Source organism: Mus caroli, chromosome 11 (assembly GCF_900094665.2).
Source record: "Mus caroli chromosome 11, CAROLI_EIJ_v1.1, whole genome shotgun sequence".
In the NCBI taxonomy this organism is placed as follows: domain Eukaryota; kingdom Metazoa; phylum Chordata; class Mammalia; order Rodentia; family Muridae; genus Mus; species Mus caroli.
The window spans coordinates 90,103,552-90,129,195 of NC_034580.1; the positions used below are offsets into that span (position 1 = coordinate 90,103,552).

Below are 25,644 nucleotides of genomic sequence, written 5' to 3' on the forward strand. Positions count from 1 at the left end.
GAGGAGGAGGAAGAGGAGGAGGAGGAGGAAAAAGAGGAGGAGGAGGAAGAGGAGGAGGAGGAGGAGGAGGAGAGTCTCTGTAGGGATGGCTGGCACTGGCCTGTATTTGAAAGGAGATGGAGAAGTAAGCTGGGTGTCTAAGTTTTCCATATATCCTCTCCTCCAGCCTGGCCCCTCCCCCAGCCTCCTGCAGCCACCCAGTCCCTGAGCTTTCTCAGACTCTGCAGGGAAAATGGCTTCAGCCATTCTCATGCTTCAGTACCCTCACCTCGGCTCCTTCCTGGTCTCCCACTTCCTGGCAAGTATTTCTTACTGACTTTTTTTTCTCTTTGTCCCAGTGAACTATGTGTGCACAACCTTAGCCCTTAGGTCACTGTGCATCATTGATCACAGACTGCACTGAGGAGCCCTGAAGCCAAGTCACTAGCTCCAGTCTCCTAGGCCAGTGGTTCTCAACCTTCCAAATACTGCAACCCTTTAATACAGTTCCTCATGTCGTGGCAACCCCCGACCATGAAATTATTTTTGTTGCTACTTTGTAACTGCAATTTCACACTTTTATGAATCCTAATGTAAACATCTGACATTCAGGATCCAATGAAAGGATCCTTTGAGACATTGCAACCCACAGGCTGAGAAGCCGCTGTCCTAGGGCCTATGTGGCCTCTCCCCCCTTGTCTCTCAGAAGACATCTCATCTGTCCTCAGCTACCTCATGTTCAATACCTTTTATGACAAACTTGTTTTATTTCCTGAAAGGAACAGCAAACCCCACTGGTGCTGCCTGTCTCTGTCAAAGCCACCACCACACATCTAACTTCTACTTCCCCAGGAAGCACCTCAACTGGACCCTTGCTGGGAGGAGTGACTGGATAGGCAGGTGTCTAACTCGGGCTTTCACCTCTTTTAAGCCCCTGTGATCTGATCACCTCTAGAGGGTCTCGGCTTCTTCAGGGTTAAAACCGTGGGGGTGATGATGATGATGATGACCACAACAAAGAGGATAAAACCTCCAAGTTGGCCACTCCTACCTGGTCCCTCCCACTTACCCTCCAGCTATCATACCAGCTCTAGCCTCTCAGAGCCTGCCAACAGGCTCTGCTCTCTTTTCTTTTGGCACCTCAGGGATGCGAATGCTGGCCCTGTTCTTTCTTCATAGCCATGCCTCATGGTCTCTTAGCTGGCTCCTTCTCTTGATGTGAGAGTGCCCAGGCTCAGTCCTTTCGCTTCTCTATCTGGGTTCACCCTCTGCTGCTCTCCTTTGGTCTCAGAGTTCCAGGGCATGTAGATATCAATGACTTTTGGGCTCATCTCTCTAGCCTGTTCCTCAGTCACCAATGCTATAATCAACTCTTTTGTTTGTTTGTTTGTTTTTTTTTTTTTTTTTTTTTTTTGAGACAGGGTTTCTCTGTGTAGCCCTGGCTGTCCTGGAACTCACTCTGTAGACCAGACTGGCCTCAAACTCAGAAATCCACCTGCCTCTGCCTCCCAGGTGCTGGGATTAAAGGCATGCACCACCACTGCCTGGCCTATAATCAACTCTTAACTAGAAACCTCCATTCTACACACCCTGTACCATGTCCCATCCCTCTGCCCTGACTTCTATACTGTTCTCTTACCTCATGGCAGCCACCGATTTTTTTGCTGTTCCTGAGCACCTACCTGCTAAGCAATTCCTGCCTCAGGGCCTTTTCACATACCATCCTCCTTTTCCCAAAGTGCTTTTCCCTACATGCTTAAGTCTTTCCTTTTCAACAAGGCCTGCCATGATCCCCCTGCATAACACTAGCCTTCACCAGACTCCAAATACACACACACACACACACACACACACACACACACACACACACCCATTGAAGAAATGAAAGCATTAACAAAGAAGATAATATCATATACTCCTTCTAAACCTTCAGAGGCTCATCATTATCTAGAAGACAAAAATCAAAGTGTCTTCTTATAGCGTGTAAAACCTCAGCTGGCCTTGAGTGAACTTAGAAACTTTCTAGTGGTCTGGGTTCTTCATCTGTGCTTCTAGGGAAGGCTACTACACCCTGCTTCCCTTTCCTTAGCCTGTTTTTCCCCTAGTCATCTCTGGATAGCCTTCTGTCCTCCAATGCCCTGGCCACTGCTGCTTTTTCCTGAAATATAGCTTTGTCCCCTGTCATGTGCCAGCAAAGCTGCCATGGCTCCCGCTGTTTATAGAGCCCAGCCCACCCTGGTGGGCAGGTCCTGCAGGACTCTCCTCCCACTTTCTCCCCTCCTCATCCCTTCACTCTCTCCACTCTGAGCCTGCTCTGGGGTTCCCACTTGGGCACCTTGGCTGTGCCTGGTCTCTCTTCTTCCAACTCTGCAAACCCCAGCACCTCCACTGAGCAGTGCTGGGCAGGCTCAGGGGCAGCCTCTCCCCTCCCTGAGCATCCGTCCACATCTAGAATCGGTGCTCAGTGCTCGTTGTGAGTGACACTTTCTGGAGCCACTTTCCTGCTTCGGAGGATGCTTTGGAGAAAGTCCCGTGCTACAGACACAGCAGCCTGGCAGCCCGCAGCCAGGACATTCGGCCTGGAGGCTCCTCCCTCAGGCCGTGTGTGTTCGTGTTGGGTAATTGTGGTACATACATGTTGTACTCCAGATCCCTACACAGGACGTAGCTGGTACCCATTTATTCTTTATATTTCCCTTCCTCTCTCTCTCTTGTCTTTCTTTCCTTTCTTCCTTATTAGGAAATCAACCCCGGGGGTGGGGCATTGCACATGCCAGGCAGGTGCTCTACCACTGAGCTATAGTTCAAGATCCAGGGTCTTTTGAGACAAGATCTCAATGTGTTCAGGCTGGCCTCAAACTCATGATCCTCCTGGTTTCAGTCTCCCATTTGCTGGGATCACACCTGTAACACCATGTCTGGCCCATTTTCTGTCTTTACTCAGACGATATAAGCCCAAACCCCACATACTCCTGCTAAGCTTCTACATTGTCAATCATGAGCCGAGTCTACACCAGTCCTCCTGATCAGGGAGATCAAGATGGAGGGAAGGCAGACTGCTTAGCCCCAGTTTTGCCTTTTCTTCTCCACCTCCCCCACCCTCCACTCTATTTTGTATTATTTTCCTTTTTGGGGTAGGGTCTCTAGTAACCCAGGCTGGCCTTAAATTCCTGATCATTCTGTCTCTACTTTGCAAGTACTGGAATTATGAGTGTGTACCACTATTCCTGCCAAAACCCACTTTAAAAGCATTTTTTAAAATTCAAGTGTGACGTAATTATAGAAAAAAATGCACATATCTCTGAAATAGAAACCTCCACAATCCCCCGCCCCTACACAGGTGTATTGAGCTGTGTAAACAACATCTACACCAAGAGATATAGCACTGGTGACAGAAGACGCCCTGGGCCTTCCTCACCACTGTCCACCACAGAGAACACACCCTGATTTCTCCTGCAATGGATTTTCACGCAATGGGTGATCCAAGCCTGGATTGGAGCTTGCCATAAATGAAGCTGTATGGTGTTTGTCTGGCATTTTCAGTCAACAAAGTGTGGTGGTATATTATTCTGGAGAGTCCACCTGCATTTCTGTGTGTTCCATGATGTGAACTTTCTACCGAGAACACACCCCATCCGGTTCCAGAAAGCTCCTAACTGAGGTAAGCAGATCTCTGGCTCACATATTCTATACGAAGCCTCTAGGCATTTCTGCTGTGACTTTTGTCTTTGATTCTGGTCCTGGGGAATGAGCCAAGCATGCTAAGCCAAGAACCCTGATACCAATTCAGGTTATGAGTTTTTAAGAGATACCTCTTGGGGACTAGGGAGATGGCTCAGTTATTAAAGCACGTGCCACACAGGTGTGGGAACCAGAGTTCAAACCCCCAAAATCCATGTCAATCGAGGCACAGAAACCACATCTGTAATCTTGGTGCTCCTCTGGCCAGATGGGAGATAGAAGCAGAGCATCCTTCAAAACGTGGGAGCCAGTTAGCCTGACGTGCACTGCTGCAAACAAGAGGCATTGTCTCCAACAAGATGGAGGGTGAAGACCAACACACCAGGTTGTCCTCATATCTCCACATATGCTCCACGGTACACACACACACGCGCACACTCACACACACACACACACACAATCTCCATAGCTACAAGCAAGCAAATGTTCTCCCTGTTAACGGTTGTTAACGTACAGATATGAAAATGAGCACCTTCTTTCAGTTCAGTATACACGAATCTTTCAAAACCACGTACTGAGGGTGGGGAGATGGCTCAGCAGGTAGCAGCACACACTAAGCCCGACAACCTGAGTTTGGTTCACAAAAATACACATAGCCGGGCGTGATGGGGCACGCCTTTAATCCCAGCACTGGGGAGGCAGAGGCAGGCGGATTTCTGAGTTCGAGGCCAGCCTGGTCTACAAAGTGAGTTCCAGGACAACCAGGGCTACACAGGAAAACCCTGTCACAAAAAAAAAAAAAAAAAAAAAAATACACATAGTGGAAGAAGGGAACAAACTTCTTAAAGTTGTCCTCTGACCTCCACACAGGTACCGCGGCATATCCCCGCTCCCACCAAAAGAATGCCCTGTGTGTTGAATGAGTCACCCTCATTTTGGTGGCAAAGGACATAGAGCCTGGGATCTCACCCAAGCAAGGCAAGGACTCTATCTACCACTGGGCTATGTCTTCATGTTTGATTTTTTTTTTTTTTTAAATCTTGAGGCTTGCTAAATTGCCCAGGTTGGCCTTGAAATTTGGGCCATCCTGCCTTTACTATTGGTGTACCTGAATTGCACCACACTGGTGCTCTCTGACTTTGCTAGGGTAGCCTCCTTTGTAGCTGCAGTGACCAGCAAGGTGAGGGGAACAAGGTGGCATAAAGCGTTTCCAGCATTTTATGGCTACCCTCATAAAGCTACTATCCAGGGGGTAATTCAAAACAGGTTCCTGAGATATAAAACAGGGGTGTTGTTGGGTTCAGTTTACAGAGGAAAAGTGAACATCACTGGCTTTGGTAACAGCTTCAGGGACAGTTGACACTGTGGAGCCAGGACAAATATCCTGGCTTTGGAGATGCCATGGGATGGTGGTTTCTTCTAATCCATTCTCCCTGGGCCCATGTACCAGAGACGCTTCCCCCCTGAGTCTTGCAGATCTTTAGCGGGGTACCCCATGCCCTCCTCTTGTTCTCTCTTGAGGCTGCATCCCTCAGCACAGGGTCAGGTGCCCTGGAGCACACCAGAAACTGTTAAATACATCATGAAGGAGCGTGGGGTGAGAGAACCTATGTACGGGTCCATAGTTAACACTAGGACACATCACTGGCTTTAAGGTCACCAGAGGAACCAACCTTGGTGTTGCTGATGTAGTATATCTCTGTTAGTCTGTTTGTTGGTCTGAGGCCAAGTTCTTGTTTAAGGTAGGCTAGCCTTGAACTTACTGTGTAGCTTAGGCTGGCTTTGAACTCTTGATTCTGCTGCCTTCACCTCCCAAGTGTTACTGTTGCACTTGTCTCAGTTCTGCCACTTTTGAGTCATGAAATGGTAGCTGGTTCCTGCAACCCTCTGAACTTTGGATGCAAATAATGACAGACCCACAGCCACCTTTCATGCAGGAGTAATGAATGGGGAAAATGCCTACCCGTTACCTGGTCACACTTCGGAAAGTGGGTGATAGACAGGACATCGGGCTGTTGGGGACATGTTTTATGACATAAACACTGATGCCGTAGACAGAACCAAGTAACCTTGGGGGTTGAGGACTGGATGGTGGCTCTGGGCTCATGAAGGTCCTGTCTGGGAGACTATTCTTGTGGGAGATGTGCTCCTTAGAGACAGCAGGTACCTGTTGTTCATTCCTGCATCCCAGATTATCCACCCCAGAGCTATTGCTAGAACATACATGGGACATATCACACACCGCAGGTCTGGAACTGGGATACCTCTTCTCCTGCTACCTGCCTACCTTGGTGACTGGCAATGCCTTCTTCTTTCCTCCCTCCATCCCTCCTGATCTCTCCTCCACCCTTTCCCCTTCCTTCAGGACAGGATCTTCCTGGGCACCCCAGCTTTTTCTCTTTCTCACTTCCTGATCCTATCCATCAGTAAACCCTGTCCACTCTGTCCAAAAAAAAAAAAAAAAAAAAAAAATCAGGTGGGAGTTCAGGTGTAACCATACATGCCTACCACCCTAGCTCTGTAACAAACCTATCCTAGTCTACATAACAAGATCCTGTCTCAAACAAAAACAGCTCCTCTCACGTACACACAAAGGCTAAGCAGAACTCTGTGGTGATGCTATATTTGATCAACCTTATCCAGAGACAGGGAACCTCACCTGCTGGCCCTAATCTCTTGAATCTGGCCTCTTCTCCACCCTCTGCTCTGCTGACTGGATTCCTTCCAGGGCCCTCTCTCTGGTTTCCTGCTTTGGCTCAACCACTTGTCCCTACATTCTCTTTCCTAGTACAGCCAGAAAAACCTATTGGAAGTCCGAGCTAGACTACACACCCATTGCACCTCCCTGCCTCTTACCGGCGTTAAGGAAAATGCAGGGAACGCCACACAGCCCTCCAAATCATTGGCAGCTTCCTGACCTGTGTGATCTTCTAGCCTCAGTCTGCCTTAAGACCCTGGCCTGGGACCTGGTCACCTTCAGCTGTTCCTTCTTCACTTGCCTCTGAACCCTCACTGCCCCTGTGCAGGTTTAGCTCTGATTATACTGTCTCATCAAAGTTCCTAATTAGAACTGTGACCCATCGTAGGCCTGGTCTTAACCCTGCACCTGTCCCTTATCCATTTTATTTTCTCCACAGCCATGACAACCTTCTCTCACTTGATACACGTGTTTCAGTTATTGCTTTTCAACCTCTCCTTGAGGACAGGTTTGCTAAAGGACAGCTTTTGTTGACCGCGATGCTCCTCACTGCCTAGAGTTTGCAGCCTGCCCATCTCAGCCAGATGACTTTGGTCCTTCTTCAAGGAAAAGCACCGAGGCAGAACTTCCAGAGCTCAGCCTCACCTTCACCTTCACCTTCCTACCTGCCTGCCCATGGCTTCTGGGCACTTAGCCCAGAAGGCACATACCCTCTCTACACCGACTGAACAAAACACACGAGTGAATGAACTAACGTGCTCTCCCGGGCCCCAGCTTCCGTGGCTGAACACCAAGACAACATCATGCTGTTTCTCTGGCACTGAAGCACCATCCTGACAACAAAAAGGGGCCTCGAGACGAAGGCACTAAAGTATAAATGACAGAGAGGACAGAGTCAGTTGTGGTCATTTCCTGGATCCCCTCAGGCAGGGTGGAGGGTGGCTCCTTAAAACTCCTCTTCCATTCCTGGTCCGAAGAGCACCAGCTGGGAGGCAGCCCAGGCCCACAGCCCCGCCTGCCGTCATCCACTTGGTTTCCATAGCAACAGCAGCTTCCTAAATACTGCGATTAAACAGCTGGATGGAGCCGATAAGGTAGAAGGTCCGGCACCCAGAATGGACCACAGGGCAGATGCCCCTTCATGGGCACTGAGGCTGAGATCCCTTGTAGACTCAAACCAGTGGCAGGGGGAGGGGCATAAGGACTCCAGAGTTCTCTGTCCCACTTCTGTCAGCAATCTCCCAGGCCTCAGGCTGCTGACAGGCTCTGTCTAAAGAAGATTCATTGCTTCCTCAATCTGGTATGGGGGGGTGGGAGTGTGCATCTGTGCTAGACAGCTCCTGAGGTCACTGCGAAGGGACCGATTGGCAAGATCATCTATCTCAGCAGAAATTGGAGGGAAGGGAAGCAGCCACCTTCTGATTCACCACCACCCCCTCCCCGGCCCTCCATGAGCTACTAAGACAAAAACAGGAAGCCTGAGAGGCCACAGAGGGCTATGCTGGGCCAGCCGCTAGCTTGAAGGCAGAACACACCTCTCACTCCTGTAAAAGACCTGGCATCCCGGGAAGACTTTTGGTTATTGAGTGTCACTGTGCCAGGACTTCTGGGACCCATGGTTAACCTGGAACTCAAGGTCTGACAATGCAACCCAAGTCCTAGGCTCCTTGGGTTCGACTGTGCCTCCCTAGTGCCCTGTCAGCACCAGTGTGACATCAGAATCACGCTGCCAGCCCTCCCCTCCTGCAGTTCATCCATGCACCTGGGGCGTAGGGATTGCCAATACCAGGCAATGGACCAGCTGAGTTCTGGGGGCAAAGGGGATTAGAAACTGGACTGTCTGGTTTGGAAGAGAAATTTAATCTAGGCTTGAGGTCTCATTCCCACTCACACTCTGCCCCACAGCTCAGCTTCCTGGACCAACTGCAGAAAGAATAGTTCCAGGTGGGCTAGAGGAGAGCACAACCGGGTGTCCTGACCCCGAGGTACCTATAGGGGGAGGGGGCAAAGGCACAGACTTTCAGCCCTCACTTCAAAATTAGGCCATTTGTACTCCAAAGCCCTTTGGTTTGCTATTGTTTTAAGATTTTTTTAAAAAAAATATTTATTTATTTATTTATTTATTTATTTATTTATTTATTTATATGACAAGTACACTGTCGCTGTCTTCAGACACACCAGGAGAGGGCATCTAATCCCACTACAGACAGTTGTGAGCCACCATGTGGTTGCTGGGAATTGAACTCAGGACCTCTGGAAGAGCAGTCAGTGCTCTTAAGCACTGAGCCATCTCTCCAGCCCCAAGATTTGTTTTTGTAATATATTTTTCCAGACAGGTTCATCCTGGAACTCTGTAGACCAGGCTGACTTCAGAGATTGGCCTGCCTCTGCCTCCCAAGTGCTGGTATTGGAGGCATGTGCCACCATCGCCTAGCCTTATTGTTATAATTTTTAATTATGTATAGGTGTGTCTGTGCATACATGAGTGCATGAGACTGCAGGTACCCGAGAAGGCCAGAAGTTGGATTCCCTGCAGCTAGAGTTACAGGCGGTCATGAGCCACCTAATGTGAGCTCTGAGTATTGAGTTCCAGTCCTTTGGAAGAGCAAGAAGCATTCGTAACCACGGGGGCATCTCTCTAGCCCCTGTTTATTTTGTTAGATGGGTCTTATATAGACCAGGTTGACCTCAAATTCAGTATGTACCTAAGAAAGACCTTGAATTCCTGATCCTCCTGCTTCCAAATGCCAAGTGCCAGGATTTATAGGTGTGGTGCTTATAATCAAGCACCAGCTTCACGAATGCTTGGCCAGCACTCCTCCAACTAAGTTGCGTCTTTAGCCCCTTGGTTGTTTTGAAAACAACATCTATGGCCAGGGATAGCCTCAGCCTCAGGGCGATCTTTCTGCTCCAGCTTTCTGAGCACTGGGATTGCAGGTGTGGCAATAAGACCATTTTGGGGAGTGAGGTGGGGAAGCCAGTTCATTTGGCAAAGCTTCTCCTCCCAGGTTACATCCCCGACTCACTTCCTTTCCTAAGTTTCTCCCTTTAGCTCAGGCCCAGGGAACAGGGGGAGACGGTCTAGGACCACAAGGGACCAAATCTCCCACCCAGAAGCCAAGAACTCAGAGACTAAAACTAATAAGCCTGAGGTTCGAGATCTCCAGCTTTAATGAAAAGGGTTTTCCAGGCCCCTGGCCTGGCAGGGAAGATTAGGTCCCTGGAAGGAGATGGTATCTAGCAGGCTTACAAGTGGGCATCTTCCACCCATCTGTTCATTCAGCAGCCATCCTGTTCCCAGCATCTTTGCATGACATTGTTTTCATATGGGAGCCCAGATGCATCGAAACTTGGACCTTGTCCATTACTTGTGCCTATGAGTGTTGGGCAACAATCTAATAGGAAACCTTAGAACCTATAATACCTATAGCCCTAATGTTTAGAGCACCTTATTTACGGCCCTGGGCCACAAGCTCATCCTCCCGGAATCATCACCAAGCAGCTGCAGACCTGAATGCCCTCCCCAAACAACCCCCTCCCCCAAACCACCGTAAGCTCAGCTAGACCCAAAGAAGTTGAGTGACTTCCTCACAGTTACTACCCAGTCAATGACAGAATTGAGATGAGCCAAAGAAGGAGCCATGGAAATGGGTCTTCAAGGTACCGGAGCTTAGTCCCTCCTTAGGTGGTGGAATACTTATCTTTTCCATATGGGCTTGACCCCTATGAAACCCATGGGACCAAGAGCTGCTGCCAAGTAGACTTAAGTCTGGGACAATGAGAAAGCCAGGAATGGAAGGGTCCAGGAATCAGAGAAGAGGAACTGGAGAATCTCCATCGACTAAAATGTCCTTCTTCCCTAGCTCATAGAATCCGGAGTGAGGACCATCTGCTGTCCTTGCTTGGGTTTTCTTCCCACGAGGTGGGTAATTGTACATCTCAAGTGCCAGCTACTTTTTAGGCAGTCAGGATAATTCTGTATACACGCAAAGTGAGCCTCTGGCTTCCTATGCTTCCAGAGGGCCTGGGATCAAACTTAGTTATGCAAACAGACTACACTTTTTGAGAACAGTCCAGGCTTCTCTATGCACTCCCTTCACCCCAGTGAGGTCTGTCTAACCTGTCCCAAAACAAACAGTGGTCCTCTGGGGGCATTGGGCAGCCAATCAGAACAGAGAGAATTCCCAACCTCCTCTGCCCTTGATCTCTTGCATCTGAACTCTCTCTCCAATTTTTGGATGTGTTTGTTTGTTTTGTTTTCGTTTTTTTTTGTTTTGTTTTGTTTTTCCAGACAGGGTTTCTCTGTGTAACTCTAGCTGGCTTGGAACCCGCTCTGTAGATCAGGCTGGTCTTGAACTCACAGAGATCCATCTGCCTCTGCCTCCACAGTGCTAGGATTAAAAGCGTGTGCTAACACTGCCAGGCTTTGTTTTTGAGATGGGATCTCATGTAATCTAGGCTGACCTCAAATTTGCTGCATAGCTAGGGGCTATCCTGTCTGATTCTCCTGCCTCTACCTCGCAAGTATGATATCATAAGCATGTGCTACCATGTCCTATTTGTTCTTTGAGACAGAGTCTTCCTCTGGCCTACTTCTTTTGGAGCTTCTTTTCACACAAATTTAAGGTGTACTCTGAGATATTGATAATATATATGCCCAAAGAGATGGGGACAGGGAGTGTGAAGGAGACATGTCATGGCACCTAGCATGTGGTGTGTGTGAACATACAGGTGTAGGTGTATCTACAGGATCACAGGTCCCCAGATTGCCACTCATAGGGGGAATGAGGCTGAATCTGTAGCAGGCATTAGCTTCCTGCTCTCCTGCTGGAGCCGAGCCTCTGTCCCAGCAGCCTGCCAACTCTTTGCTCGCAGGACCATGGCTTTAAACACATGGCAGTCTGACCTCATTCCTCACTGTCTTCCCACCAGTCAATAGGATTAGCTGGGCCTGCCAACAGAGCTTCTTGCTTCTCAACTTAATTTCACATTCTCTATTTCATTTGATCGCCATAAAAATCTTGCAAGGTAAGCAGCAGGTGGCTCATTTCCTCATCTCACAGGTGAAGAAAGAAAGGCCATCAAAAGCTAGGGAAAGTCTAAGTAAACAGGGGTCCAGTCCCTTTTCTTCTCTGTTTGGCTTTTCCCTGGCTACTCCCAGTTACTCCTCACCATGGCTCCTAAGGTTCAAAGGTATAGCTGAATTATATATGATGCAAATGAGATACAAAGTAGCATACCAAAAAAAAAAAAAAAAGAGTAGCCCAGAAAGTCAGCCTTTTGAGTAGCTTAGGCCGGAGACCCTAACCGGAGACCCTTCCACATCTTAGCTCTGCAACACCCCCTTCACTCCCCAGGGCTGAACTATGCGAAGCTTGCTGCTTTCTCACACCCCAACATGAAGCCACTGACAAGTGCAACCAGTAATGGTCTTCAAAAAGCCAAGATCACCTGGAAGAAGGAGGATCTTTTCAATCTGGGATGGGCAGAGGTGTAGTCAGTCCCCCCCACCCCCGTGCTCCCCATCATTGAAGACATCGAAGCATAGAGACAACCCCCACTCCAAAGGGTCACAGTAGAGATGAGATCCAACCCACATGGCCTCATGCACAGTACTATGTTCCAGGGCCAGGGTGCCTGAGGCTCAAAAGTGCAGCCAGGCATGGGAAGATTGGCACTATGATACGGGCATCTTGCCTCTTAGTCCAGAACTCTGGAACAACATGATGATCTTGCCACTGCTATACCAGCCAGGTGTCACCCCAAGTCTCTACCTTGAAAGGTTGGTTTAGCTAAGCCCCTGTGTTGCATATCCCTGACTTGGGACAGGTTTCTATCTCCAGCCTCTGGGGCGCAATGCCTTGGGAAGTTCTAATTACTCAAGGCTTTATTGCCGCCTAGGGACCAGGAAGGTTGCACCTGAAACTTGGCACACCCTTCCTCCTGTTTGTCACCTTTTTTTTTTTTTTTTTTTTTTTGCCTAGTCACTGTGATCATTACCATGCCACAGTCATGCCTGGCAAGTCCAAGTGAGCAGAGAAAAGAAGCTCGCCCATACTCCAGTGTATTCCCTCTGGACCTCAGAGGAGAGTGGCCACTCCCGTCTAGATGATGGGGGCACTCCTCATGGTTTGAGCTAGAACCAGTTAGTGACCCAAAGGAAAAGGGTAGTCTCCAGAAGCACTTTTAATTTTTTCTTTTTGTTGTTTGTTTGGAAATAAAGTCTCATGTGTCTCAGACTGGCCTTGGCACTTGCCCTGTAGCCAAGGATAACCTGGAATTTCTGGTTCTACTTCCAGCTCCTGAATACTGAATACTGACAGGCTGTGCAGCTACATTCAGCTTCTTGGCATTGGGAGGCAGGAAGGGAAGGGGACGTAGGACCTTTCACTTCTCTCAAGTCCACGTTACACTTTGTGCCCAGTCCAGTCCGAGATGTGGCTCTTGACTTTTACATGCCTGTTCACACACAGACACACAGCACACGCTTGTGCAAAACAGCTCACCCTCATCCCTGCACACGCACATCTGCACACACCAGATGCCTATACACAAATACTCCTCATGGAAGAAACACAGACTGGGATTCGGATTCTAGATTTGAAACCAGACGAGGGCGGGCAGCCCCTGGGTAATCAGAAAGTAGCCCCGTGTCAACTCTGCCTGTGAGGCTGAGATTGTGTCCCCAGTTGCTTTGCCTGGTGGAGGAACAAGTGCTGAGGCTGCACACACTTCAGACGTTTAAGATGACTGATACAAGGATTTGAGGAGAGACACAGAAAGTTACCTTTCTGCACCGAGCTTGCGCGAGTGCGCACATACCATACCCTCACGGTACTGTGTTTTGAGCCCAGAGTCTCCTGCATATCAGGCAAGCGCCACGCCCCTGAGCTATAACCCCAGTACAAAAGACCTGCTTTAACTTACTTTATTATTATCTGGTTTCGTGGAATTGGGTGCTTTGGCACAATTCCCTACCTCTCTAGACCCCCATTTCCCTTATCTATCAATGGAAAGGTTTGGGCTCAGACACCTCAGTCCCTTCTCTCTCTCTCTCTCTCTCTCTCTCTCTCTCTCTCTCTCTCTCTCTCTCTCTCTCTCTCATGTCCTGGGTGTAGATAGAGTCTCCTTACAGACCTGCAGGTGGATCTTGCTCACAGAAACAGTAGCCTCCCAAAACAGGGCCTGGAAGGTCCAGCTGTACCAAGTCCTGACGGATTAGGGCTCTGGATGCCCTAGGGTATAGGCAAGGAAGATTGGATGAACAACCAAGGCACAGTTACTGGGTCGGGTCCAGTGCTGGAGGGGGGTGGGGTGGATTAATTCATTAGGGATGCAGGCAAAATGCAAACTGTTCTTCTATGCAGAATGCAAAAAGTCCCTGGGATCCACCAGACAGAGAGACTTACACTAACAGGCAAGTGCCTGTGCTTCCCTATTCTTGGCGCCCTGCAATTTCCTTTCTGCCTAGCTTCTCCCCGCGGTAGGTCAAGGCACGGCCGTGGCTATACATCCTTCTGCGCCCATTCTTCCCCCTTTGGAGCTTAGACCCTCCCAGGTCTGACTATGCACATCCGCCTTTCCAGGGCATCAGCTGCTGCTCCCGCACTCCACACTCTGGAGGTGCCTCCTCCGGAGGGCTGTGTTGGGGCGAGAGACCAGACATCCCACGGTTGACACCTACTTCCTCCGTAGCACGGATACCAAGAGACGGACGCTTCTTACCCAGAACTTGGAGCCCAGCTCTCCGGAGCCGCACAGGCGGTCCATGTGGCTCTGGTGCACCGCAGGACTTGGAATCTCAGTTCAGCTCAGCCCCAGCAGATCTGCCCCGGAACCGCCTCGGACTCCCTGCTCCATCGGCACTCCTCCCCGCCCCGCCCTCAGGCCCTCTGGGTCAAGTTCTCCCGGTCCCCAGCGATTGCGACACAGCCTTGGTAAAAGTGCTGGTACCTAAAGGGTACTGTAAGAAAGGGACAGTAGAGTAAGGACGGGTAGTTGACTGTACTAGTCCCTGAGCTTATAGACCCCGAAGCTGAAGGACCTGGGAATGAGTCTCACTGTAAAAGAAGTCCTTTCTAAAGGTAGGGTCATTTCTGGCTTTATAAATAAATAGGAGATCATCGTCTATAGTATGTGAAGTGCTCGTGAGCCCAGTCTCTCTCTTCATACGTTACCAGAGAACTGAGACCAGCACATTTATGTGATGTGTCTATGCACATGTGTACAGCAGGGGAGTGGGGCATGAAGTTGGTCCTAGTACCAAATAGATGGGTGTATGACTTCCCTGTGGTCCCCTTAAGTTGCTGCCTTCTCAGGTTCTGTGGCTCCCTAGTCTGTCTTGTCCAGGGCACTTCTCTTCCCTACTTTTGCACTGGTGAAGTATGGATCACCATAATAGAATCCTTCACACTGAGTTTTCTGAGGATTCAACAGAAAAAAAAAAAGAAAATATATATATATATATATATATATATATCGCACATGGACTACATGTAATACCCAACCTAGGTTAATCCCAGTGAGGCCCCAGGAAGATACCTCACTAGCACCTTGATCCTTTGTTGTTGCTGTCATGGCTTTTTTTTTTTTTTTTTTTTTTTTTTTTTTTTTTTTTTTTTTTTTTTTTTTTTTTTTTTTTTTTTTTTTTTTTTTTTTTTTTGGCTTTTTGGCTTTTTGAGAAACCACAGGGTTTCTCTGTGTAGCCCTGGCTGCCCTGGAAATCACTTTGTAGACCAGGCTGGCCTTGAACTCAGAGACCTGCTTGCCTGTGCCTCCTAAGGGCTTAGATTAAAGGCATGCGCCCGTGTCTTAACACTGAGCCTCCACATTGTCAGTCTGTAAAATGGCCTTCCCAGCTTGGCTATGCTGGGTTCCCCTCCCTCTCTCTCTTCCCTGATACGATCCCAACTCACCCACACCTCTCTGGAGTGAGCAGAAATCCTCTTGGTCTAATTTACCCCTGTGTCTATCTGCAACCTCTTGGTGTGTGTGTGTGTGTGTGGTTGGCATTTGTTTCCCAGTCAGGACAGGGTATTTCTAGCCTCCTGAAGGCGTTGGAGGGACCCGGTAGGATAGTGTAGACCATCCATTACCCCTCTGGGCAGGCAGGAAGTACTGGAAGCCAGATTAGGGAGGAGCTAGTAGAGTGGGGGTGGGACAGTTAGTCACCTGTGCTATTTCTCTCCTCCCTCTGCCCCTTTCTCCTCTTTTTTCCCATCCTGTCTTCCTCCAACCTCTGTACAGAAGACTTCGTGGAGCTTCTGTAACTAGTAATGTGCCCTTGGTTACAGTTCTGTGTGAAGACTCTGGAAGGTCCTCAAGGCAGCCAGCAGTCACGCCTACCTCCCCTCCATGCCTCAGGTAGTATCTACAGTACCTTATGTAACCGTGACAGGCTCCTCATGTCTCTGGGACCAGTTTCATGGACAAAGTGAGTTAGCAAAGGACCACGGAAGCCCCTTTCCTACCCTGTAGTCTAGGCATCTAAGATCAAAGCATCTGGGAGCCAGCCTCTGAGCCTTCCGCTAACCTTAAACAAGACTTTCCCAGCACCCCTCCATGGCATTTTACTACTGGGCTTTCTCTTAGAGTTGGGCCATGGATAAAACCCACCAGTATAATTCTGAGCTTGAGGAGACTAAGGGACCTTCCTCTGGAATCCTTTAGGAAGATGAGCCTCCCCCAACCCCAGTTGACCCTTCTCATTCCCTGGGACCTTCCAGCTCAAGGTCAGCGTGAAGTTCTTTTGTTAGGCCTCCAATTTGAGGGCAGGAATCTGGGTACAGCACTGGAGCAAAGCACCCTCTTCCATGACATCAGCCTTTCCATCCTTTCTGCCTTCTCTGGTCTCTCCATACAAGCTGGGAGGTTCCAAAGTCATGATGCACTCCTTGGTGATCCTTGCCTTCCCCTACCTCTGGAAATGTTGGGGGTGCACTCTTACTGGCCTCTTATGGAATGTGGTCTCTCTTTTTTTTCCCCTATGCTCCTTGAAGAACAAGCATAGTGTGTCAGGGTTGGTCTTGAGTGTTGGGTATTCAGGTGCTGAGTTCTGTACCACAAGATCAGGTTACAGTTCAGAGATAGGCATTGTAATGACCGGTGTGCTGTAAAGAATGCTCCCCAATGATCTCTGATTGGTTAATAAAAACCTGGAGCCTGTGACTGGCAGAGGAGGTAGAAAGGTGGAACTCGAAAATTGAGGGAAGGGACTCAGGAAGGGACCATGGGGGAGGAAGAAAGAAGAGGGAGAAGGGAGTGAGACAGGATGGACCATGAGCGTGTGGTCAAGAGAAGTTTGCCCCGAGGACAGACAACTATAGCAGAAGGAGCCCAGGTGGGACAGATTGGCAAGTAACTCAGAGCACATGACTGGGAAATAGCAATATAGCATAGAGGGTTAAAATATACAACTATCTGCCCAGCTCTAGTCCCAGCAGCTTGTTAATAAAATCACCAGTTCTCTGTGTCATTTACTTGGGAGCTAAACGGGCTAAGTGAGCATAGAAATGCCCTGCATATATCTGAGAACAAAAAGGAGATGTAGAATAACCCCCCTCCATAAAATGACTACTATAATAGTGTTTGCAGGACATCGCTGTTTTGATTGCTTGTCTCACCCAAGCAAGAGAGCTCAGGCCTTGAGACCGCCCATAGTTTGCCAGGGCCTCAGAGCTCCATCTGGTACAGGTACTAAGGGCCCTCTTCTGTATGCAGCTTCCATATATGGCTACTCCAGGTAGCTCCCTGGACTGAATGTACTTCCTGGACCCTCGGCTATTGCACCCCTGCCCTTAGCCCACCTCCCAAGCTGCCCAGCAGACCCTTTCCTAATTCCGCTGACCCCCTGCACTTGCCAAACTCTGTTTATCCTTCAAGATCTCTGTCAGTATTGAGCATGGTAGTGCATAAGTGGAATCTCAGCATTTGGGAGATGGAGGTAACAGATCACAAGTTCAAGGCCAGCCTCAGCTACCCAGTGAGTGCGAGACTAGTCTAAGCTATATGAGAACCTGTCTAAATCAACAAGAAGTCTCTTCCCTATATCACAACTACTGCCTCCCCAGTGGCCTGTGAACATTGAGTACAGGGAATAAATCTTTTTTTATTGTAGTATTCTTTATCACCCAAGGCAGTGCTTGGCTGAGTCCTCAGGGAGTGTTTGTCGATTGACTAACCAGTTACTCTCATGAAAGAAGAACTACCCATTCCTGGTGCATTCCTTCGGTTCCAATGGTTCTATGGAAAAGGTGGTAAAGGCAGGAGGCAAATGAGCAAGGCCACTGGATTTGAAACTCAATAGAATTTGTCAGGTTGTTCTCTTTTGGTAGCAGCTCATGGTCTGACTTTAGCACCTACACTGGGATCAAGAGAGGTCCTATAGGAGAAAACACAGATGTGGAGCCTGGGCTCTGATTAATGGGGAGAAGGAGCTTCCAGCTATTGGTTGGATTCTTGAGGGAGTTCATATAAAGCCATTCATTTTTTGTAAAATCTCTTGCTTCTTAACATGTTTTTCTGCAGTTTTGGGGAGGGGAATCGAGAGGAATAATGTACCATTTTTAAAGCTAATTCCTGAGCAGCCAACCCCCTTGTCCCTACCTTCTTGTTTATGTATTTGATTTCTGGTTAGAAGTAGGCATGTTCAGTTATGGCTTCTCCTTGGCGATTATAGAGAATGCCATGAGATAGGTGAATTTCCCAAAATTGTTAAAAAGAGAGACGTTTTAGCTATGTAAGTGGGACCCTTGTTTGTATTTGTTTGGGGATGCCCATTACAGAGAGGGCAGTTAACAAGTGTCTACAGACAGCTTGAGCAGACTCATGTGTTTGCGAGGTAGTAAGGACAATGCCTGAAAAAGCACCAATGCAAGCGTGGACAATTTTTTTTTTCAGTGAACAGAGAAATTTACATGAATTGCACCTGTTGGCCAAAGATCATTAGGTGGAAGATTCCAGGGATTCGCTGCTCTCAGCTGGGGGATGGAGGAACCCAACAATTGATAGGAGGCTTTGGATAGAGCTAAACACTGATAACAAGAAGTCTGAGGAATGAGCCAAGGTGGTTTTCTGATGGCTAAAGAAACTCCATTTTATGCTAGGCATCCATCTTGGTACCACTAGATGTTTGCCCGACTTCAGTCCCTGGAGGACAAGTTCCCAGTAGCCCTCACTCAGTGGCTCAGGCCCAAAAATGTACAACTGTAACCATCTACTTGTTATGATATGACTAGCTGCGTTTTAGCTTCTGTAACTTGTTTACACAGATACAGGGATTACTGTGGGTCGCTTTGACCACTTACCTTAACAGGGCAGACCATTTATGCTTGCTTGTGTAGCTATTAAATATCTTCTTATGGTTTTTGCCTTTAAAAACACCCTTCCTTGCTGGTATGCACGCCTTTAATCTCAGCACTCGAGAGGCAGATGCTGACAGATCTCTGAGTTCAAGGCCAGCCTGGTCTATAGAGCCAGTTCCAGGACAGCCAAGGTTACAAAGAGAAACCTATTCTCACAAAAAAAAAAAAACAAAATAAATAAGTAAATTAGAGAATAGCTGGATGGTGATGGCACATGTCTTTAATCAAGCACTTGGGAGGCAAAAGCAGGTAGATCTCTGTGGGTGGATTTCTGTGAGTTTGAGGCCAGCCTGGTCTACAGAATGGGTTCCAGGACAGCCTAAAGGTACACACAGAGAAACCCTGTCTTGAAAAAAACCAAAAAACAAAACAATACAAAACAAAAAACCAACCAACCAAAACAAACCTCTCAAAACAGACAAACAAAAAACCCAAAACCTTTCCTTTACAACATGCCTGAGATTTGCCTTTAAGGCTGCCATCCTGCTAGCAACTAATCAATAACTCCTTTAATTATATTGGATTAAGTCTATGGTCTTTTCCTAGGGTCACAGCCTCCATAACAGCTAGAAGTAAGAGTGGGATGGCTTGAGCTGTAGTGAGAATCGGTCCATAAATGGAAAGACTGAGCAGGGATTTGAAAGCAGAAAGGGCAGGAAAAGTTCTGCCCATGGGGGGGGGGGGGGGGGGGNGGGGGAGGGAATGGGGGGGCAGGAGTGGGGGGGCGCTATTCTAGGAGGGTAACAAAAAGAGCCATGTCCAGCATCCTCACACCATGGAATGGCTCCTTTGCCCAAATTATTGACTCCATCTGAGAAATGATCAATGCATCAGAAATAGGATGTGTACTTGTGGCAGAACAGGGTTGTAAAGGGATGTGATGTCATCCCACAGAGACTTCATCGGAGGGAGGTGAAATGATGTATGTGTACCCTCCCCCGCCCCCCAAGTCAGTAAAAGCCATTTCCCATTCTTCTGGGGGCTGCTAGAGAAAGTTGAATTTGTCTTGAAGTATAGAAGGATAAAGAATATCAGGGTTGGGGCTAGAGAGATGGCTCTGAGTTTAAGAGCACAGACTGACTGCTCTTCCTAAAGGTCCTGAGTTCAATTCCCAGCAAACCACATGGGCTCTCACAACCATTTGTAATGGGATCTGATGTCCTCTTCTGGAGTGTCTGAAGAGAGTGACAGTGTACTCACATACATTAAATAAATAAATAAATAAATAATTGTAAGAAAGAGAAAATGAATATTAGGGTCTTGTCCACTGAGTTAAAAACTTCTGCCTCATTGAGTAAGAGTAATTTTTTGAGTAAAAAACCGTTTTGGTGAGGTTTATGGGGAAGAAACAGCTGCTTTAAAATGCTGATGGGGACGTTGAATCTAAGTGACTGTGAAAAGTCGTCGTCTTTGATTCAGAGCTGGAATGTCCAATTGTGATTGCTACAAGGCCAGGAGTTACCCCGTGAGGTGAGTTTAAGTGAGCATCTCCTTTAAGAGAATAAAAAAGGTGAGGAGGCTACACTGGGAAATCCCAAGTTAAACAGAAAGCCATTGACAGTGCCTGAGATTATTGAGGAGAGCTTAGCATTGGCTTTCTTGGAACAGACAATTGTAATCAGTGAAGTTTAAGAGAAGGCAGAAAGGGTGGCCCTTTGGATGGGAGCTCTGCCCATTGGGTGGGGGGCTGCTCAGATGAGTGACAGTTGTTCTAGTAGGGTATAGTGCCTTGTTAACCCACCATTGGCAGAAGGTGGTGCTAATGGTCATTACTTGGGGAAAAACATTCTATTGAAAGCAAAACATAGATGCTTGATTGTATGGAAAAAGCAAATCTTCAGCATCAGGATGTAAAGGGATAGTAAAAAAAAACCTTAAAACCAATAATAATATTTATTACCAATAATAATAATTATTATTATAATTGTTGTACAATATGTATTATAGTATTATATTACATTATTATTACTATTATTATTATTATTACGTGGGACTGAGATATAGTGTCACATGCCTTTAATTCCAGTATAGAAGAGGCAGAGACAGGTAGATCTCTGAGTTTGAGGCCAGCCTAGTCTACAAAGGTAATTCCAGGACAACCAGGGCTACACAGAGAAATCTTGTCTTGAAAGCCATCATCACCATCATCATCACTACCATCATCATCATCACATTGTAGTTTGAGGAACCATGGTAGGAGAGGGAACTCCTGGCTGCAGAACACCAGAGGGATGGATGGCATTGGATATTAACAACACAAAGATCACATAAAAGCCTCCATTTACCAGATTTCTGGGAAATACAGAAGTTAGGAGTCATCTGGACCCTAAAAGACGGTTCTATATGGTCAGCTTCAAGTGTTCTTGAATTAGCTGATATAAATATTACGTCTGTCTCCTTCAGTGGGTCACTGATTTACACAAACTGAGGGGGGGGAGACCTTTTATTCAAGAAAATTTGAGTAGGTGATTTTTAGTGGTCTTTAGGAAAAAGAATGACCAGGTATAGAGAGCTATTTCAACGCCAGTGAGACAGGCTATATCCCCCAAGGTCACCAAAGGCTCATCTCACCTTTACCTTATTTGTTCTAAACTTTTTACAAACTGATGTTAAAGGTCAGTCTGCAGCAGATCGCCATTGGCATCCAGTTACTTCTAATTCTTATGCATTGGTAAAATGGAAGGACCCCCTGACTAACGAATGGAAGGGTCCATATCCGGTTCTAATCTGGGGAAGAGGCTCGGTTTGTGTCTTTTCACGAGATNAAGATGGAGCACGGTGGCTGCCAGAGAGATTAATTTGTCAGATGAACACAGATCCTGACTCTTCTCGTAAGTATCATTCTGAAGACTAAAATTCCTCTTGTGCTTAGAATTCAGCTGGGAACAGAAGCTCCCAGAAACGCTGTTTTCCTCTGAGCCAACTCCCCTACAGGAGGCCGGAGACTAGCCATAGCTTTACAATTTGCAACTGAATAAAGTACCTGGACTCCCCCCCCCCCAAAAAAAAAAATTTACATTGCTACTTTCTCATTGTCTAGATCTCTTTCTTTTTTCAAGCAGGTCAATCTACATTCCCCAGCGGGACCAACAGGCTTACATCCCTGCCCCCAAGAGCACACAGGTGGCAACTACTATCTTCCTTCCAAGGACATTCCAGCATGTGGCTTTCAGTCTGAGTTAGAAATTAGACTTACCAAGAGGGCTAGAAAAGTAAAAATTTCAAATATTTACAGAGATTAGATTTTATTTTGATAAACGGGCTTAGTCCCTTAGCTGGCCTCTGGCTTTTCACCCTTGCTGTTACTGCAAGGTGTCCTTAGTTCCTCAGGCTANGGGAATAACAGGGATGAGGAGGAAAGACTTCCAGCTCCTATTTTAGCCACAANTCGTGGTGTTACTAATGACATAATTCTTGCCTAGGCCTTGCTAAATCTGAGGTTGACAATTCTCCTTTAGGAGCTGCACAATACTCAGAATTGTGCATACTGGTTCGTGATCATACGAATACAGTATGGGTATCGCTTGGTGCAGAAATTACTGCAGGGGAAGGTCCAGCTTGACCGTTTCCGAGTTCCCTGTGCGATATACTCAGTTTAAAATAGAGGTTGGTATCAAAAAAAAAAAAAAAATATATATATATATATATATATATATATATATATATACTTAAGGCTCTGCCTCCCCCTCCCCAAAAGGTACCAAGAGCCACAGGTGTGGGTTGTGATAACACCCACGAGAATAATCGGGTCAATGTCCACCCAAGCCAAGGTTAAAAACCCACTCATCTACGGATGAGAAAATCATTTGATCACCTCAGTTAAGCGTTGCCTTATTAAACTTAATTAATAGGGGGGAGAGAGGTTGGAGACCGTACTGTTGAAAGGGCAAGCCTCCCACCTCAAGCCTCACTGCCTCGCACCCAAATAAAAAAGCCAATTGGCCTTATACTACGGAGCCTGTCGTCACCCCCCTTCTCCCTGTTTCCCCCCTGGCATCCAAAATTGCAGAAGAATATCAACTCAGTGTTATTCTTATAGCACTTAAGCGTATTTCAAATTTGTTCAGTCAAACTTAGCCAGGGTTCCAACGCCCTACTTAAAATGCAACCAGGAAGTTACCTATTCAGCACTAATTAGCATTATAAAGTCAGAGCCTACAGCTCAGGGCTATTCTGTTAGTTGCTCACTAGAATAAAAAGGACAGTCTTAGCCAGATACAGTTTACCATTAGAATAGTTAAGAAATCCCACGGAAGCAGGTTTTTTCTTTAAGCCCTAAAAATTCAGGCAAAACTATTGAGCATAAATAATTTTTTTTTTTGCCTCAGGCCAGCCCTTCCCTTCTTTTTTTTATTTTTTGTTAACAAATGGGAGGAGATATAGTCTTCCCACCCTCAGCCTGTAACCTGCTGGCTCAGGGGTGGAGTTTCCTGCTCATTCGTTCTGCCACGCCCACTGCTGGACCATGCCGCTTTACTGCTTGAAGCCACACACGTGTTCACCCTGCTACTGGACCCCCGAGACCATTCAGCGAGAATCGGGTTCCCTCCCCCTTCCTTTATAACTGAGTGTCTGAACAAGTAAAATTGAGCTTTGAACAGGGTGAACTTGTCTTGGCTCTGCTTCTTCTTTCTCCCCTTCTAGTCCCTCCCTTAGCTCGAGCAGCCATATCAGTCGAACCGTTCATGTTGCGAGCTGCTGGCCGGCTACAACACAGGAGGTCTTGCCCTCAAAGGGAAGAAGGTTAAGGGCAAGATGCACTTGCAGTCAGGGAGGCAGCACATAAGGCTTCTATACCTGGTAGGAGACAACTTTTGCCCCCCTCCCTTGGATGTCTGCATCTGAAGGCTTAAGCATGATTAGAGGGACAGGATTGTTTAGCTATGCTAAAAACATGAGCTCCTGTGTCGACCATGGCAGTTATGGGGATCTGGTTGACTAAAACTGTAATAGAAGGCCGATCAAGACACATCAGCTGAGCCCAGTGTGCATCGGAGGAATCAAGTCTTTGATTTTCCAATAATCATCATGAGCCTGGGGATGTTAGATAAGGTATAGTAATCAATTACTCTGACTGAGTTAATGCTGACATTTCTTGTCGCCGCTGGGAATGAACCATAGTATGAATTTGACCTGTATAACTTGAGTCAGCAACATCTGGGCAAACAAAAACACTTCCTATCATTCAATTTGTTTTACCTAAAATTTAGTCAAATCATTTTGTAGGAAGGAATTCCCATAAGTCTGTGGGGAGCCTCGTTGCTTTTCCTATTACACCTAATTTTACAGCTTTAACTAAAGATAAGCCTAATGTAGAATTATTTTTAATACTGGTGAGTAGTTCTTTTATAGTCTTAGGGTTAGGGGTGGAACCAGAGGGATTGTTTCAAAAGGCCTAAAGGGATAAGACCAGCAGTGGCAATAGCTGGCTATGTTCCTGGCATCTGGGAGATAGTGCAGGGGAGGAGGCTCTGGGCTTCCAAACTCAGGGTGCAGAAGGGCTGGTTTATATCTTTATCTAACTGCCCTTTGTATTCATCTTCCCATTTCCAAATTTGGATCACCTTTATCAAATTTAGAATGACATTGATTGGCCTAGAGAAAATTCTCAATACTCTTTGGATATATTTTAAAAGAGGGTTTCCCAGGCTGAGACTTACTTGTATCTGTTTATCTGCATTGTTTTTGCAAATGGCCTTTTCTTATTCCATGTGTAAAGCATGCAGGAGGTTTCAGGGCTGCTTCTAGAACTTGGGCTTTGTGCTCCTTGGCACCAATATTCTGGCATGCTTTAACCACATCAGCATGCTGACGTAGTCAGGGTTACTATTCCGGTGATGAAACACCATGACCAAAACCAACATGGGGAAGAAAGGGTTTATTTCGCTTACACTTCCACATCACTATTTGTCATCGAAGGAAGTCGGGAAAAGAACTTAAATGGGATAGAAACCTGGAGGGCAGGAGTTCCAGAGGTCATGGAAGAGTCCTGCTTACTGGCTTGTTCCATAGGGCTTGCTCAGTCTCCTTTCTTATAGAACCCAGGACACTAGCCCAGGGTGTAGCTCCACCCATAATGTCTGGCACCTCCCCCATCAATCACTAATTGAGAAACAGGCTTGGTGACAGTCCAATCATATGGAGACATTTTCCCAATTGAGGCTCCTTCCTCTCTGATGCCTCTAGCTTGTGTCGAACTGACAAAACTTGCCAGTACAAGCCCTGGCTGCAACTACTGTGCAATGAAGAAGTTTTTATTGCAGTCAGAAATTGCATTTCCATAAATTAATGAAAGAGATATGATGTGAACAGCCACTTTGTTGTCTGTCGCTCTGTAGCTTGTTGTAGACAAGGATCATTTCATGGCTCTGTAAGTTTTTGTCCTATAGTGGAAAACGACTCCAGAAGAGGGCTATGATCAGAGAAATTGTTCCGAGCCCTTTGCACTGGCTCTACTGCTCTGTTTATTAAATGCAGTCTTGGCAGAGTGGCAGAGCTACAGTTTCAAAGTTTCCTTGAATCTGATCAGTTGATCCTAAATAACATTCGGAGAGGGTTGCTGCCTTTGACTGTAAGCAGCAACAGACAGGCATGTATCCACCCACCCCTGGAACTATAAACTATATTGAGCAGTGGTAAGCATTGTTCTCATAAGGGCTTGCCAGCCAAAAGGTGATATTTCATAATATTTGCTATAACATCTATTTATTCATGGGGAAAATGGCCTTGGCCCCCATTCTCTTTAATGCTCTTTAAAAAAAAATCTTTAAGCAGGAAAACAAGAGCCCTTCATGACTGGGCATTGTCTTCTCTAAAGAAAGGATATGAGGTTAAAAATTCTCCTGTTTGAGAAGCCGCTTCAAGACATTTTTGGAAGTCATTTTGTGGGTACGGATTACAAACTGGCAGAAAATTAGGCTGAGG

General features: G+C 47.0%; 1 protein-coding gene and 1 long non-coding RNA gene across 3 annotated transcripts in view; one reads left to right on the forward strand and one right to left on the reverse strand.

Moving 5' to 3' along the window:
• Positions 1-7,245, forward strand: part of LOC110304816 — an 8,829-nt gene extending 1,584 nt beyond the window's left edge. The window contains exons 3-4 of the long non-coding RNA XR_002379110.1: positions 3,320-3,640; positions 6,798-7,245. This is a non-coding gene — a long non-coding RNA (uncharacterized LOC110304816). The remainder of the gene's footprint in view (positions 1-3,319; positions 3,641-6,797) is intronic.
• The window catches only part of Abcc3 (ATP binding cassette subfamily C member 3), a 49,146-nt gene extending 34,933 nt beyond the window's left edge, over positions 1-14,213 (reverse strand). For both annotated transcript variants that reach the window (XM_021176426.2, XM_021176425.2), the window contains exon 1: positions 14,084-14,213. In XM_021176426.2, coding sequence (XP_021032085.1) covers positions 14,084-14,128 — 45 coding nt within the window. In that variant the 5' untranslated portion in view covers positions 14,129-14,213. The remainder of the gene's footprint in view (positions 1-14,083) is intronic.
• Between the last annotated feature and the right edge of the window lie 11,431 nt (positions 14,214-25,644).